The 17,514-nt window shown below is 47.8% G+C and overlaps 1 protein-coding gene across 1 annotated transcript in view; it reads right to left on the minus strand.

Annotated features, from left to right (window-relative positions):
- The window catches only part of DNAH2 (dynein axonemal heavy chain 2), an 87,503-nt gene that overhangs the window by 31,732 nt on the left and 38,257 nt on the right, over positions 1–17,514 (minus strand). The window contains exons 27-43 of the mRNA XM_060134044.1: positions 17,291–17,429; positions 14,300–14,517; positions 13,983–14,084; positions 13,528–13,653; positions 12,941–13,051; positions 12,444–12,632; positions 11,896–11,999; positions 11,606–11,795; positions 10,882–11,062; positions 10,017–10,144; positions 9,535–9,687; positions 9,127–9,252; positions 1,827–2,045; positions 1,483–1,600; positions 1,133–1,269; positions 478–615; positions 228–386 (exon numbers count right to left, since the gene is read on the minus strand). Coding sequence (XP_059990027.1) covers positions 228–386; positions 478–615; positions 1,133–1,269; positions 1,483–1,600; positions 1,827–2,045; positions 9,127–9,252; positions 9,535–9,687; positions 10,017–10,144; positions 10,882–11,062; positions 11,606–11,795; positions 11,896–11,999; positions 12,444–12,632; positions 12,941–13,051; positions 13,528–13,653; positions 13,983–14,084; positions 14,300–14,517; positions 17,291–17,429 — 2,538 coding nt within the window. The remainder of the gene's footprint in view (positions 1–227; positions 387–477; positions 616–1,132; positions 1,270–1,482; positions 1,601–1,826; positions 2,046–9,126; positions 9,253–9,534; positions 9,688–10,016; positions 10,145–10,881; positions 11,063–11,605; positions 11,796–11,895; positions 12,000–12,443; positions 12,633–12,940; positions 13,052–13,527; positions 13,654–13,982; positions 14,085–14,299; positions 14,518–17,290; positions 17,430–17,514) is intronic.

Below are 17,514 nucleotides of genomic sequence, written 5' to 3' on the forward strand. Positions count from 1 at the left end.
TGAGCACACACACACACGCGCATGCAAATGCACACACGCGCACACACACACACACACACACACACACACACACACACACACCGCTCGCTGCCTCCACGGTTGGTGAGGCCTCCCCTTGGAGTCTCTGCTCCACTCAAGCCTCATGTTCCAATTGTGTCTCAGACACACCATTTCCCTGAAGTTGTCCCGGGAGGTCGAGAGCCCTTCCTGCCCTGGTCCCCACTCACCCCATTCTCCGGTGTGGCCAGGGCTGAGTACAGATTGCAGAGGGAGATGATGCCGCTGTATTCCGGGAGGGGAACCAGCTCGTGGCAGTTTTTCTTCTTAAAGGTCAGCATCTTGTTGATGAACTTTTCGAACATGCGCTGAAGAGGCTCTGCCTCTACCTGGAGTTGAATAAGCAGGGGCTCTGAATTATTCTTGTGTCCCCTCCGCAGGCCCCACCGGTTCCTTTCCTCTCCTCCATTCCCTTCGTACCTTTGGCCTCTTCTCCAGCCATGACTGAACGTAGGGCTTCCAGCCCAGGTCAGCGTAGTCAGTGTACACCACCCCGCAGCGAGACACGGTGGCTGGGGAGGCTGCTGCCAAGTTTTCCACTTCGAACAGGAGAGACACCTATGGATATACTTGGTCAGAACCTTGTCTTTCCCTCAGTAATAAAAACACCCAGAATTCTGATGCCCCAAGGTGTCTCTACTGAGTACCACGTGTGGCAGGATGAATAAAGACCTAAGCTTTACAAATGATTTGTTTGTTAAAAGAAATCAGGGTTTATTCAAGGTCATCCTTATGAAAAATCACTCTCTCGCTCACATTGTTTGAGCGGGTGGGAAAGGGTGGCCTTTACAAGAGCCCACGAATTGTAACTCTGGGTGCACAACGGAAGGTCATCCCTCATATGTCAGTGGCAATGAGGCTGCCTCAGTCCACACAGTGCGTCCTAATACATCGTGTTTTCTATACAGTTGTCCTCAGAGTCTGTGGTAAGACAGGCATTTCTTCTTCAGTCACAGGTTGCCCTGAATCCAGGCATCCTCCTCCTAGGCGTTCCTATAGAACTTCCCCTTCTTGTTGGATGCCCCTGCTCTTCCCCTTAGCCCTGCCCCAGGCCCTCCAGTTTCCACTCCCGAACCTGCTCAGGCATCGCGATGCGCTCTCCGTTGATAAGGGTCAGCACTTTGTTATCGTCCATGACAGAGTTCATGCTCTCAATCCACAGTGTGTCCACAGGGCCATCGAAAAGGATCCACTTCTCATCCGGCTTCTCGTCTTGGTCGGAGGTAGATGATAAGGAAACCAGAGCTTTGTTACCCAGCCCTCCCTCCACACTCATCTCCCTGGAGACGCAAGCAGTTGCTTCCTGGTGATCTCCGCGTTCCCCAAGCATTTTTTCCCCCCAAAATGAGCTTTCTATCCCCAGACTGCCCACCCACACAGGAGATTTAGGCATCTGCTCTCCCTGCCCCAAGATCCTTTGGGTACCTGCACAAGCCGTCCGCATGACACTGGACAGGACGCCGTCTGTCCATTCATTACTGTTGAGGTCATATTCCCCATACAGCTCCCCTAGGGACAGTGCCTTAGGGTTCAAAGGGAACTCCTAAAAATGACACAGGAAGGGGGATTTGAGCTGCTGGCTGACACAAATCCCAAGATGTCCCTTTATTTCCAGGTATTTGTATTTGGCCCCTGTCTCTCTCATCCCTCCCAGGCTGCCCTCCTGGTCTGCACCACCCTCCCAGACACCTACGCACCCCTGTCCCCAGCCTCACTGTCTTCCTGCTACTCAAGTCTCCTCCAGTGGCCCCACTGTCCCAGGTCCGTACTCTGACAATGTTGAAGTTGGGCTCTCCGGCGCGGCACAGGGAGGACAAGGACGACTGAAGAATTCTCCACGAGGCAGTCTTGCCGCTGCCTGTGCAGCCCACGATCATGGTGGAGTGACGGGAGTTCTTGGTTTCATACAGCTGGATAACCTTGGTGAGGGTGAACGGGATGGTCTGCAGGCCCATATCCCGAATCTCCTGCTCAATGGCCTCCCGCAGCTGAGAGAAGGGAAAATACAGGAAGCGGAAGAAAAAGGGTGCGGCTTGTAAGGGACTTTCAAAAGCTCACCGATACCTGGAAGGATAATGTGCAAACCATTAAAAATTGCACCAGGGCCCTCCGCACCCTGACAGTTGTTTGTTCCTTGGGAGGCTGGCCAATTGCAGAGTTGAGAGATTGGGCTCTGGAGTCAGCCAGCCTGGGGCCCCAGCTTTCAGCTATATGAACCTGAGCAAGTTAACTTCTTTGAGCCTCAGTTTCCTAATCTGTTAAATGGGAGTAATGATGGTACTTCCCGCATAGGGCTGTTGTATTAGGTAAGATAGTCAATGTAAAACACAATGTCTGACACGCAGCTCTACACATCTTTTCTAATATCATTCAACAAATATTTATTAAGCCTCTAAAGTGTGTGCCAAGCAGTGTGCTGGGTGCTGAGAACAAATTAGTGTTCATCCTATCGCACAGCCCACAGTCTGGTGGGGGAGCCAGACATTAAACAAATCATCACCTAAGTTAAAAAGATGAAAACTCAAATTCAAAAAGATACATGCACCTCAATGTTCATAGCAACACTATTTACAATAGCCAAGACATGGAAGCAACCTAAATGCTTGTCAACAGATGAATGGATCAAGAAGATGTGGTATATTTATACAATGAAATATTACTCAGCCATAAAAAAGAATGAAATAATACCATTTGCAGCAACATGGATGAATCTAGAGATTATCATCTTAAGTCAGAGAGAGAAAGACAAATATCACATGATATTACTTACATGTGGAATCTAAAAAAATGATACAAATGAACTAATTTACAAAACAGAAACAGACTCATAGACATTGAAAACAAACTCATGGTTACCAAAGGGGGAAAGGCGTGGATAAATTAGGGTTTGAGATTAACAGATACAAACTACTATATATAAAATAAACAAGGACCTACTATATAGCACAGGGAACTATATATAATATCTTATAATAACCTATAATAGAAAAGAATGTGAAAAAAAATATATATATATAACTAAGTCACTTTAGGGCTTCCCTGGTGGCGCAGTGGTTGAGAGTCCGCCTGACGATGCAGGGGACACAGGTTCGTGCCCCGGTCTGGGAAGATTCCCACATGCCGCGGAGCGGCTAGGCCTGTGAGCCATGGCCGCTGAGCCTGCGTGTCCGGAGCCTGTGCTCCGCAACGGGAGAGGCCACAACAGTGACGGGCCCGCGTACCACAGAAAAAACTAAGTCACTTTGCTGTACACCTGAAACTAACACAACATTGTAAATCAACTATACTCCATTAAAAATTTTAAAAACAAAAATGAAAAATAAAGAAATGCTTATAGAACCATGACCCACGTGGGTCCCAGAAGAGTGTGACATTTTTAAATACACAGCCAATGCAACCAAGTAAGTTCAAACAATGCAAGATTTTACTTGTATCTCTCAAACACCACTAAGAGGCCTCACCCCTACTACTTCCCTCCACTGTCTGAGAATTAGTTGTATTAGCATGTTTGGGTGTATTTGTGTGTGTGTGCGTGTTTAGCATCATGCCAAAAGTTTAAAATGTCATATTTTCTATTTACTCAGTTTAAAATATCCTGTAATTTCTTCTTTGACCCATGAGTTACTTAGAATTGTATTGCCTAATTTCCAAACATTTGGAATAATTATATATTGTGACGAATTTCTAGTTTAATTCTATTGTGGTCAGAGATCATCCTCTGTGTAATTTTCAATCATTTGACGTTTATGAGACCGCTACTTAATAATCCAGCACACAGTCAATTTTGGTAAACGCTCCTTGCATACTTGAGAAGAATATGTGTCTGCAATTATATGCATATAATGTTCTACATGTGTCAGGTCAAATCTGTTAAAAGCATTCAAATCCGCATCTTTTAAAAAAATATTTATTTACTTATTCATTTTATTTTTGGCCATGTCGGGTCTTAGTTGTGGCATGCGGGAACTTTCCCTGTGGGGCACAGGCTCTTTGTTGCAGTGCTCGGGCTTCTCTCTAGTTGTGGCACGCGGGCTCAGTAGTCGTGGCTCACGGGCTTAGTTGCCCCATGGCATGTGGGATCTTAGTTCCCTGACCAGGGATCAAACCCATGTCCCCTGCATTGGAAGGCAGATTCTTAACCACTGGACCACCAGGGAAGTCCCTCAAATCCGTACCTTTATGGATTTTTTTTCTTTTTTTTGGCCACAACACACAACTTGTGGGATCTTAGTTCCTGGACCAGGATTGAACCCGGGCCATGGCAGTGAAAGCACTGAGTCCTAACCAGTGGACTGCCAGGAAACTCCCTTTATGGATTTTTTTATCCGCTTATTTTATCAATTTCTGAGAGAAGCATGTCAAGATTTCCCACTAGGGTTGTGGATTTATCTGTTTCTGCTTTTAGTTCTGTCGATTTTGTTTTATGCATTTTCTAGCTCTATTATTAAGTGCATACAAATTTAGAATGCCATATCTTTCTGAGCATAGGCCCTTTTACCATTATGAAATGTCCCCCTTTATCTTTAATATTCTTCTTGCCATAAAGTCTACTTTGCCTGATATCAGTAGAGTTAACATTGTGATCAGAAAATGTGTTCTGAATTAATTCCCTTGAAATTTTTGAGGCAGATTTTTGACCTTTACATGGTCAAGTAACCTAAATATTCTATGTATGCTTGAAAAAAATGGTTATTCTTCAGTTATTGAATGCAATTGCTGTCAATGTCTTGATTAACTCAAGATTGATTGTGTTTTTCAAATCTTCTTTAACAAAACTGATTTTTAGTCTGCTTGGCCTATCAGTTACTGAGAGATGTGAAGAGCGCCACTACGATTGTAGATTTGTCTATTTCTCTTTGAAATTCTGAAAAATTTTGTTCTATTTATTTTGAGGCCATATTATTAGATGCATGCAAATTTAGAATTGTTGTATCTTCCTGGTGAATTGAACTTTTTATTATTATGAAGCGACTCTATTTCTGGTAATTCATTTTGCCTTAAGATCTATGTTGTCTGATATTGCTACCCCAGCTTCCTTTTGATTAGTGTCTACCTGATGTATTTTTCTAGTCTTTGACTCTCCACCCTTTGTCTTTACGTTTTACATGTGTCTCTTGTAAACAGTATTAAATATTAGTATAACAATGTATATGACTCAATACATGATTATTTTTCCTTTCCTGCACAACTTTTTGGTTTTCCCTAGGGGTTAATAGTTGCTCTGGTTTTTTGTTTGCTTAGGGTTTTTTTTGTTTTTTTTTTTTGTTTTGTGGTATGCGGGCCTCTCACTGTCGTGGCCTCTCCCATTGCAGAGCACAGGATCCGGACGCGCAGGCTCAGCGGCCATGGCTCACGGGCCCAGCCGCTCCGTGGCATATGGGATCCTCCCGGACCGGGGCACGAACCCGTGTCCCCTGCATCGGCAGGCGGACTCTCAACCACTGCGTCACCAGGGAAGCCCTGTTTGTTTAGTTTTTAATATACTGATCTTTAACTCAACTCCAAACTCTGCCAGTTGACTAAGTCTCTCAAAACTTTTATTCTCACCAGGTATCGATTTCCTCTTCTTAAAGAAGTCTGGGGACTTCCCTGGTGGTCCAGTGGTGCAGAGTCCACCTTACAATGCAGGGGACGTGGGTTCGATCCCTGGTCAGGGAACTAAAATTCCACATGCCACGGGGCAACTAAGCCCACATGCCAGAACTACTGAGCTCGCGTGCCTCAACTAGAGAGCCTGCATGCCGCAAACTACAGAGCCCACGCGCTCTGGAGCCCTGGAGCCCACGCGCCACAGCTAGAAAAGAGAAAGACCCGTGCGCCACAACGAAAGATCCCGCACGCCTCAACAAAGATCTCATGTGCTGCAACTAAGACCCAATGCAGCCAAAAATAAATAAAATAAATAAATAAATCATAATTTTTAAAAAACCTTAAAAAAAAAAAAAAGAAGTCTGCCTGAACCTTCAGATTTGCTTCAGTTTGGATTGGCTTCTCTCTTTGTCTGGTGCACAACTGTCATCCCGTGTCCTCTATCTTCCTCTTTCTTGGAATGCTCCTGCATTGTGGTAGAGCACATCCTCTGGTAGCTTTCTGAGAAAAGGATGCAGTGGAGGTAATTTTTTGGTTTTTTTGGAGAGTCTGCTTGTCTGAAATATCTCTGATCTAGCTTCCTATGTGACAGGTTGTCTGGGTATAGCATTTGAGGTTGGAAATAATTTTCCTTCAGAATGTTGAAGCCTGTTTCATTGTTTACAGAGCCAATATTGCTATTGAGAAGTCCAACATTCTAATTCTTGATCTTTTGCATGTCATCTCTTTTTTTTCTCCCTTTTTGGAAGCTTGTTAAATCTTCTCCTTTTCCTAGTGTTTTAAAATTTCACAATGCTGGGCCTTGGTAAGGATTTGTTTTATCTATTATGTCATGCATTTATAGATCCTTTAATTATGGAAACTTAGATGCTACAGTTCTGGGGATTCTTCGTGAATTGTTTCATTACTGATCCTGGCCTCCTCCATTCTCTCTGTTCCTACTTTTTTTGGAACTGCTGGTATTTCAGTGTTGTCTTTCCTAGACTGGCACTTGAATTCTTAATCTCTTTCCCGCTTTGTCTGCTCTGCTCTATTCTCTGGAATATTCCTTTTCCAATAGCATTTCATCAGTACTTCATGGATACAATACCTTAATCTTCTCTCTGAGTATACTAATGATAGAGTTATTTTAAAAACTTTTCTTCTCTCTGCATTATCTATTATCTATTTTCTCCAGTTTGCTTTTTCCTATTTGTTTTGGCTGCTTTCATGTTAGAGGCCTTCCTCAGATGGGTGGTGAGCCTTGGTTTTCGGCTCATATATAAGGGTGGAGGACTAAAGAGCTGAATGGAAGCTCTGAGTGTGTGAGTGGGGCCTGTAGACTGTGAGTGTCACTGTAGATGATTTATCTGGGACTTTCGTGGGGACATTTCCATTGTCGATGTCTTGTTCGTTCCTCTTGGGACAGAGAGATTCCCCAGAGAGAACTCTTCCAATTTCCTGGCTGGCTGGCTGCCGGCATGCTGGGGGCTTCAGAGAAGGCTAAGGGTCTCAGCATTCAATGTGTAAACATTCACTTAATCCCCATTTTTAATAGAGTTTTCTCCCGCCCTCAACTATACCATGTGTCCCCCAGACCAGAGACCTACTATTGTTACCCTCTAGCCTTCCACCAAAGTGGGAGAGGCACGGCTATCCAGGGTCGCAGAGAAGGGGAGACCTGCTCCCAAGACTGTTTGCTGCCAATCCTTCTCATTTCAGCTACACCTCCTTTACTCACTCCCCCCACCTACTCCCAACTCACAATTCTCCCCACTTCCAGCCTCTCAGGTTTGCTGAGTAAGTCACAACTTGATTCATTTATTTCCCATGTCACAATTTTGCTGTCATTGCCTCTCCCATTCTCCCCACCCCTTCGGGTATAGATGCCTTATTTGTAAAAATCTCTTTAGAGTAGTTGTAGCAGGTTTTCAAAAGGAAACAAAATTGTTTTTAATCCACCTTTTTATCTGGAAGTCCTCCCTGTGAGTTGCTGGATTTTTAACATTTCAATTATAATATTTTTTCATTTGTAGGAACGCTGTTGGTTCTTTTCAATCCTACTTTGTTTAGAAGTCTCTTGTTCCTGGATCACAGTTTCAAGCTCCTCTCTTGTTTCTTTATTTTTATTTATTTCTTTATTTATTTTGCTGTGCTGTGCGGCTTGCCCTTGCGGGATCTTAGCTCCCCGACCAGGGATCAAACCCTTGCCCTTGGCAGTGAAAGTGCAGAGTCCTAACCACTGGACCACCAGGGAATTCCCCTCTCTTATTTCTTTAAACATATTAAATTTAGTTATTTCTAGAATTCTGTGCTGATTATTTTCCATCTTTGAAGTCTTTGTGGATCTGATTCCGTTTTGTTGTTCTTTGGCAACCCATTCATAGTATCTTGTTTCCTTGTGTGTTTTGTGATTTTTGACCAGAAGCTGCTCATTTTCTTGGACTTTTATGAGAATTCTTTGAGGCTTAAGTTGAAGCTTCATTATTCTAGAAATAATTTGCATTTGCTTCTGCCAGTCACTTGGGGGAGACACTAACAAACTGGAAATACTTTAAATTAAGTTCTAAATTTGAGATTTGGGGCATTACACATTAAAATAAATTATGACCAGGAACCATGTGAGGGCTGACTTGTGGTTAGGAAATCTCAAAGGAGATTTTGCCCCTTCCTCTCATCATCAAAGGTCACGACAAGCATGTTTCTTTACTGCATGGACCCTCGTCAGTGGTGGGTTTCTCATTTTCCCACTTACTGAAGGTGTTTTCCTTTGTGGATGGAAGTTTATGCATGACTGGGTTTTCTGTTATACCTCAAAATGTGGGCTGCTTCATCTCCTACCCCCAGTGCCTTATGTTCAACAAAAACTTTCGGGGAGAAATCCAGCTTTCTCATTCACTTGCCTCCCTGCTTTTACTCTCCCTCCTCATCCCAGGATTCTTTCTTTCTTGCCAGTTTAGCAATACATTTTAAAAGATGTATTTTTATTTTTTTATCCAGCATTTTAGTGGTTTCAACCGAAAGAATCATTCAGGGTATCTAAACTACCATACTGCCAGAGAAGAAAATTCCTACACTTTCTAAAATGCTCCTTCCTTGGCCTCTTCCATCCCACTCCTCTCACATATCAAAGAGCTCCTAGCAGTCTCTCCTCAAAACTCCCTGAATGAGAAGACAGGTAGAGACAGGAGAGGGCTACCAGGTAGAAAGTAGAAAGGCCAGGGGATCAGCGGTCTCAGTGAAGTCAAGGAACTGATGAGTAGAAGTACTTGAGCTGCTGAGTCAGGGAGTAGGGAGTTGAGGTGAGAAAGTAGAATGTTTGAATAGGTCTGTATGGTTTTATAGATAAGGAAGCCCAAAGAGAGGCCAACTGTGTTGCTCAAAGTCACAGCCAGTGAATGGACAGCTAGTGAAGGGCAGAACAAGGCCTGGAGGCCAGGTGTCCTGTTTCCAGACCCACATTCACACATGAGGTCAGGGAGAGTCTTGAGGAGCAAATACCTTGCCGTAGTCAATGACCGGCAGCTCGATGCTGGGGAACAGATCTTGCACGATGGCATTGAAGAGTGGCACGTCCACTGAAGTTAGCTTGGCGATGTTCATGTCTCTCATCGAGAGCAGCAGAACCTGAATGGGAAAAGACAGAGACTCAGGCTCGCGAAGCCAGGGCCGAGGTACTCATTAGGCCCTTCCTCTCCAACTGGGTGAGAGGCAGGAGCTAAGAACCATGGATACATCCGAGCTAGTCTTTAGCGATAGGACAGGTGGAACTCAGGCAACACCTGAGGGGAGGGGCAGGAGGGCGGGAAGCCTAAGCTAGCGAAAGTGAGGATCTCAAAAACTTCAGTGAAGGCGCATAGGACCAGTGACAGTGGAGGTTAAGGTCCGACGGTCGTGTCCTCAATCTACCTCTTCATCAGACAGATCCGGCTGCAGGCGGCGCTTCTTGCCAGCGCAGTGCAGGAGGGAGGTGAGAGCACGTAGGCCAAAGTCATAATGGTCCTGTCTGGAGAGCTGCTGCACGGCCAGCGAGTAAAGTGTGTACACCTTCTTGGCCAGAATCTGGAGAACAAAATAGAGGAGGAAACAATCCATCTCCCCACCAATCCCTCTGCTTCATGTAGGGACAGTTACAGATCCAAGAAGCTAGGTCCTGGGACTTGGAGCGGCTGGGAAGGGCCCTGTGCACAATCCTAATGAGAAGATCCTGGGAATCGCGCCATCAAGGACCAGTGACACCACAGAGGGGAGACCTCCCTCCATATCCCACTGACAGCCATGTAAGTTCCTTGTAGGATAAGCTGATTATGAGGCCTCCAGGGGGTTCTTCGGTCCAGAGAATAATTACGGAAGGGAAATAAAGTGTTGGAGAGAAGAGGTTATCAGAATACCTTGCAGTTGCCAAATCCTTCCCCAAAGAGAATGATTTCTGCAATGAGGGTAGCATCGGGCACCACCATGGCAACTGGACGGAACATGGATTTAAGATTATCAGGAAGCTCTGTGCGACCAGCATAGCCTGGAAAAGAGCGCCATTTATTCAGAATCCATACTGCTTCCCAAAGACCTACTTCCCAATCAGTCCCATTTTCCCCATCCCCAGCTCCATCCCTAACTCTCTCCCCAGCTCCAACTCTGAGACCTCTTCCTTTCTCATCTCATCCCTGGCTCTTCCCACACCACTTTGCTCTTCTTTCCTACCCCTGGTCCTTTCCTTAACCTTCTGCATGGCCCTGATTCAAACTCAAATCACAGAGCTGTCAAGTTCCCATCTCTCCAAGTTCCATGTATAACTCATGTTAGTGCTAATAGAAATTGCACCTGTTTATCTGATTCTTTCAGTACCGGAACCCTTTCCTGTTTTCTCCTAGTTCCTTCCCCCAGAGCTGTTCTCAGGCACCAGTAATGAGAGACCCTAGGCCCTGCACTCTAGGGGAGATTCTCCCATTCGGCAAAAGGGATGGCAGACACATCAGAACTCTGGGAGCTAGTCCAACAAAAGAAGATGGCTAAGCACTTTAAAAGACTAGGGCTACATGTATGCCTGCAAGCTGTTATTAATCCCTTTAGGGAGAACAGTAAGATTGCCACCCCTCCTCCCAGAAATGTGTGTGTTTATCCTTCTCTCACACTTTATGGTCTTTAGCCACATTTCACTTGGCTAAAAACACTGGCAGGGGGTGGGGGGATGCACAGTTATTTGCCCTGAACACTCAGTTCTCCCCCCAGGAGCCCCATCCACTCCCAGGCCCTTACCAGGGTTCATGGTGATGAAGATCCCACAGGACCACACCAGATTTATTTCAAAGCCCTCAAAATAGAAGCGGGTGAGGCCGGCAGCCAGGGCTGAGAGGATGGACAGGATCTGCTGGGCCACCACGGATAGCACTTCCACGTTGATGCGGTTAAACTCATCAAAGCAGCCCCAGGCGCCCATCTGTTGGGGTGGGGGAGTCGCTGGGAGCAAGAAAAGTATCCCCAGACTGGGAGAAACTAAAAATTGTGACTAACATATTCTCCCTGAAATGTTTGGATAGGAGCAGCAGCCTCTAAAATGAATGTGTGTGTGTGTGTGTGTGTGTGTGTGTGCGCGCGCGTGCGTGCGTGTGTGTGTGTGTGTGTGTGGTGGAGAGGGCCCCATAGCACTGTTGTGGTTTCTGGCCAGAACTTTCCATCAGACAGGAAGGATCTAGGGGAATGCCTGAGAGGTGTGGGTGGGAAAGTGACCAGGGTAGGGAACTTGTGGGTGTTGAGCGTCTCCAGTGTGCGTAAGTTATTGGATCCTTACATAATCTTGTGATTTTGCAAATAAGCAAAGTGAAGCTCAGGGAGGCGCAGGGACTTCCCCAGTGGTAAGAACCAACTGAGGCGATGCAGTGTCGTCAGCTACAAAGCACTGAAACAGATCTGGGTTTCAGCTGATTTTCTAGAACTAAAAGATATCAAAGGGGCCTCCTGGCCAGGCTGGCAGGATGCTAACCTGGGCCAGGCCTGAGTACATCCGGCCCATGGACTTATAGTCCAGACCCTCAGAGCAGTTGACCACGATGACATATATGCCGAGGGCCTTGCCCAGGTCCTTGACGGTCTCGGTCTTCCCTGTGCCTGCAGGACCTTTGGGGGATCCACCTCGATGCAGGTGCAGGGCCGTGGTCAGTGTCATGTAACACCTGGGGATGGAGGACAGGACTCAAGCCGGACTCCTGGAAGCCTTGGCTCGGCATTCGATGCCCCTACCCCAAGCCCCCTGTTTGCCTCCCCACGGCCGACCTGTCTGTCAGCGGGGTGATGACAAGCCGGCCAGAGTTACCCAAGTACTCATAACCATACTGGAACTGTGTGTTGGTCTGGCGGATCATACAGTCGTCGAGATCCTAGGGAAACAGGGCAGAGTAAGAGAGGCGCGGGCTTGGAGGAAGACACAGAGCTGCAGCGATGGCCAACAGGAGGACTGGAAGCGGCAGGGGAGTTGCAGGGAGAAGACTGGGGGCTCCGTTTAGAGTTAGAAGGAGGGACGGGCTTACGGCCAAGATGGAAACTGGGGGTCACGCTGCACGTGTCCAGCCCAAACTATTGCAGCAGCTGCTTGGAGTCTTTCTGAGTCCCGATCAAGCGACACCCAGAGTGGGCACTCCCTGGAAAAGTGCCACTTGCCACTCCTTACTCGGCAGGTTCGAGAGAGAGTTACCAGCTGGATTAGGTGCTGTGATAGGACTAAGGGGTGGGTTGGGATATTACTGTATTTAGAGAACATGAATTTAGTTAAAGCATTAGGATCGGGTTTAGGGTACGGGAGTGGGAAGCTGGCCCTTCGGCACCTTCTCCCAGTAGAAGCGCAGTTGGCTGAGCCAGTCGAAGGAGCTGACGTCCATGAGGCCACTCTTATAAAGCTTCTCCAACACGTCCCGGGCGTGGACTTCTATTGTCACCAGAGCCACAATTTTAAGGCGCATAATCTTGGTCAGGTTCCCCCTGATGGCTTCCGAGTACTTATTCAGTATTGACACCTGTGGAATGAGGTGCAAGAGAAGAAGGCGGCCTGAGCAATGCCACCAAACCCTAATCATGCCGCGTCCCAGCATCATTCCGCATCCAACCGCAATGCTGACCCCACCCCCACTGCAGCTCCTGGCCCCCAACACCACCACAGGGAGACATACTTCTGACCCACCCAACCTCTTCTTGCTGGACGCCTCCCACAACGCACCCTCGCTCGGACCCTTCCCACCAGCTCATCGCTAATTCTGACCCAACGTATTGCCCCCTTCCTCCAGCTCTAACTCCAGGCCTCTCCCGTCCTGGCAGGGCTCCCCACCTGCTTCTTCTTCATGACCTTGAGGATTTTCTTGTCTCCCCGCTCCTTAGCTGTCAGCAGGCACGTGGTGACATCAGCCGTCCACTGGATCTGACTGGCAGTGATCACCACCTGGGGCACGTGTAGAGGCTCTATTCCAAAGCCCTGTCCCCGGCCACACACACAGCCCGGCTCCCAAAACCCAGCTTCTTCCGGGACCAGCTGCTACTCCTCTCACTACGCCTAAACTGCTCTGAAGGATGGGCACGTGCCCAAGTCAGGAGCTGAGGGTCCACGGTGCAGGCTTCTGGGGCCGCAGCCCAGAACAGGGGGCAGGAAACCTGCCTTTTGTGCGCCTCAAGATTCTGTCCTTAGGGACTTCCCTGGTGGTCCAGTGGCTAAGACTCCACGCTGCCAGTGCAGGGGGCCTGGGTTCTATCCCTGGTCAGGGAACTAGATCCCACATGCTGCAACTAAGACCCGATGCAGCCAAATAAATAAATAAATATTTAAAAGAAAAAAAGAAGAAGAAGATCCTGTCTTTACACTGGCTGCTTCCTTTCGGCTCGGTCCTCCTTGTTCCCTCATTTCCATTGACCCCAGCTCACCTGGCCAGCCCACTCCTTCACCCACTTGTCCCTCTTGTTAAGAAATTTCTTGAGGGCCAGGCGGCAGTTCCGGAGAAGGTCGCGGAGGGTCACCCTCATGGTCCGCTCCACATCACAAAGCCAGGACTGGGGGGAGGTGAGAACAGGGTGGCTCGCCCTCAGGGCCAGAGTCAGGAGTCCCCAGAGTGAAGGTGCTTGGGAGACAGGACTCCGGGGCTTTGGGGCCCAAGAGAAGAGCAGGAGCTGGGAAGCGGCCAGCCTGCGTCCCCGAGGGAAATGGAGACTAGGGGCAGACTGTCCGACGTTCGGGTGCAGGGTAGAGGTTAAGAGTTTTAGGAATGGCAGGGGGGAGGGCAAAAAGTGACTAATATCCCTTCACAGAGATGCCCTCTCCGCACAGAGCCAAGCAAACTCAGAAGAGTCAGCTTGCTTCTCAGGCCCTCGTTGCAGCTCACCTCCACAGGCCCTTCTAGAAGTACCGAGTGGAGGAAATCAACATACTCGCCGTCGCCCGAGAACATTCCCACCGCTTCCCATTTGCTGCTGGGTCCCCCGATCTGCAGAAACAGGAAGCTCTTGAGCCCTTGGAGGGTAATTTCTGCTCCTCCCCCCTCCCCTCTGTATTACCAATTCTAGAAAGTTCTGTCCCAGATACCCAGAATCGTTATATCCCCCTCCTGCTGGGAGGGCACGGTCCCCTCCGAGGCCTTGAACACCTTGGCGTCACCATCCCTCCCCTGCCCTCCTTTGCATCATGGCCACCTCTACTGACCTTCTGCATTCTCAGCAATTTGATGTTGTCAAAGCATTTTTTGAGGTGTGGCTGCACAGCCTCTGGGTTGCGGGACTGGCCCAGAATCTCCAGGAGGTCATCGTTGGACAAGAAGTAGAAGCGGGGGAAAATATGGCGCTTGGTCTCTAAATACATATCCAGAGACTTCTGGATGTCTTCCAGGATGGTGTTCATTTCTATCAATGTGTCCAGGAGGCCTGGAGAAGAGAACAGTGAATGATATTTGGTGGCCCTTGTACCATTGCCCTGAGTAGATCTGGAGCCTCCAGCTATATCCACTTTGCCAGCTCTTGAGTGTTGGGGCACAGACTGCCATATGGTTTTTGGAAGCAGATGCAGTGTCCCCAGTCACTCTTTTCCCATCCTCTTCATTAATTCATTATTAAGTATCCATTATACACTATTGTACGCATTATACATTACGTATTAATTATACAGTTCCATTAATATAACTACATCTCCCATCAGTCCTTTCCCACCAAAAAAGTGGGGCTCTGCCGATCATCCCAAGAGCTTCTGAAAATTAGAGCTTGTTGGGCTTCCCTGGTGGCGCAGTGGTTGAGAGTCCGCCTGCCGATGCAGGGGACACGGGTTCGTGCCCCGGTCCGGGAAGATCCCACGTGCCGCGGAGCGGCTGGGCCCGTGAGCCATGGCCGCTGAGCCTGCGCGTCCGGAGCCTGTGCTCCGCAACGGGAGAGGCCACAACAGTGAGAGGCCCGCGTACCGCAAAAAAAAAAAAAAAAAAAAAATTAGAGCTTGTTCTGCACATAAACAATTCAACAAGTTAAAACATTAGATTTGGGACTTCCCTGCTGGTGCAGTGGTTAGGAATCCACCTGCCAACGCAGGGCACAAGGGTTTAAGCCCTGGTCCGGGAAGATCCCACATGCCGTGGAGCAGCTAAGCCCGTGCGCCACAACTGCCGAGCCTGCGCTCTAGAGCCCGTGAGCCACAACTACTGAGCCCACGTGCCACAGCTACTGAAGCCCGCGCCCCCTAGAGCTGGTGCTCCACAGTAAGAGAAGCCACCGCAATGAGAAGCCCACACCCTGCAACAAAGAGTAGCCCCCGTTCACCGCAACTAGAGAAAGCTCGTGTGCAGCAACGGAGACCCAATGCAGCCAAAAATAAATAAATTGGAAAAAAAACCCATTCGATTTAAATACATATCACACGCACACAATGAAAGGGGTCTGCAGTCACTGGGGTTGCCAGTGTCCCTCGTGACAGAGCAAAAAGGGCACTAGAGAGAATTCCCTGGCGGTCCAGTGGTTGGGACTACGAGCTTCCACTGCAGGGGGCGCAGTTGGGGAACTAAGATCCCACAAGCTGTGCGGCGTGGACAAACAAACAAACAAAAAGAGCACTAGATTGGGAGGCAGACGATGGCCATCCAAACTGCGGCTCTTTCACTTAATTAGCTTGTCGGTTAACCTCAGGGAGCTTTCACCTCTTTGTAAAATGGTAATGAGATCCACCTCAAAGAAAAATTCGAGACATAAGATAAAATGTGTTCCCATTTGTAGGTTCTTGATAATGTTAGTTTTCTCCCAGCACTAGATTTTTTTTTTTTTTTTTTGTGGTACGCGGGCCTCTCACTGTTGTGGCCTCTCCCGTTGTGGAGCACAGGCTCCGGACACCCAGGCTCAGCGGCCATGGCTCACGAGCCCAGCCGCTCCGCGGCATGCGGGATCTTCCCAGACCAGGGCATGAACCCGCGTCCCCTAGCATCGGCAGGCGGACTCCCAACCACTGCGCCACCAGGGAAGCCCCCAGCACTAGATTTTGATTAGCTGATCTCCTGGTCTTCCAAGTTTCTAGCTTTCTGAAGAAAGCATGGATGCCACGGAGTCTGAACTCTGAGGTGACCCTCAGGCCTTCAAGTACAAAGCCTACGGGCTGTTAGAACCTTTGAGCGACCACCTGAGTAGCCCCAGGGAGACCCGGTAGCAGTGGACCACACAGCTTTGTTCTGTGGGTTCAACGAAGAGATGGCTCTGCTTATAAATTGTTCTAAAATGTAATTATGTCAATTATCTCCAATATTATTTCTAAAAAATTCATGTTGTCACTCAATTTTGCACATCTTAATACTTATATTTTACCCGAGTAATTGAATAATAATTTTTTTTTGATGTGTATACTTAAGGTTCTTGGGAAAATGAAGAATTGTTAGATTGGCCCTTGGCAAAACAAAGGTCCTCCGTACCCCACGCCAAAGCTCTTCTCAGGACATGCACTGTAGGTACCCGTCGCCAAACGTGACTTCCTGATTCTTTACCCCAATCGAGCACGATCAACCAGACCTCACTATGTGTACATCTCTCCCCCATCCCCTTACCCAATCCCCATGCCTACCAAAATGTCTACATTAAAGACTAGCTAATCTGATAAACCAATTAAAGTCACAATAGCTCATAGTAACCAAAGGTTTTCTCTGTGCCGTTTAATGTGACAAGTGCTTTATTTGCATTATCTCATTCACCTGCATCATCTCATCGAATGAACCAGCTAGAGAAGAAGAGTGACTCCTCGATCAGTGTTTCTTGAGGCGCAGTACTAAGGATTGAGCACTAACTTTACGCCAGACACTGTGCTGAGTGCTACATACTCCTCTATTATCCTTACAAAGACCCTGAGAAATAGCTATCGTTAACCCCACACACATTACAGGTGAGGAAACTGCAGTACGGAGGAAGCAAGCTGCCTGAGAGCACACAATCGGTAAGGCATGAGTCAGGGTTTGAACTCAGGTCTGTCTGATTCCATATCCCATCCTCTTAACCACTACATTGTACTCTGCTCAAATATGTGTTGAGTTTAATTTACGGAACTACTATTTAATGCTGAGAAGAGGTGGTGGTGATGGTAGGACAGCCAGGTGCAATGGTCAATCTTTCAGTAAATGAAGAATGTGGCCATGACTTCACATACGTATAGCGCCAGCTGAGGTTACGTCAGGGCTCAGACCTGGATAGTGGGTGCTCCGGAGAGCATTGGGGTCCTTGTTCATCCGGTCCATGATGTCTTTCCAGTTGCCGTTGACCTGGTCAAATAAGACTGATTCATTGGGCAGCTGCTTGCGGATGTCCTCTCCTAGGAAGATATTCTGAAGGGCCAAACAAATGGCGTGAGAGGCTGTTTCTCACACACTCTCCACACTCTGCTCCCTGCTCTCAGACCAGGAATGACAG

This window comes from Lagenorhynchus albirostris, chromosome 20 (assembly GCF_949774975.1).
Source record: "Lagenorhynchus albirostris chromosome 20, mLagAlb1.1, whole genome shotgun sequence".
Lineage (NCBI taxonomy): Eukaryota > Metazoa > Chordata > Mammalia > Artiodactyla > Delphinidae > Lagenorhynchus > Lagenorhynchus albirostris.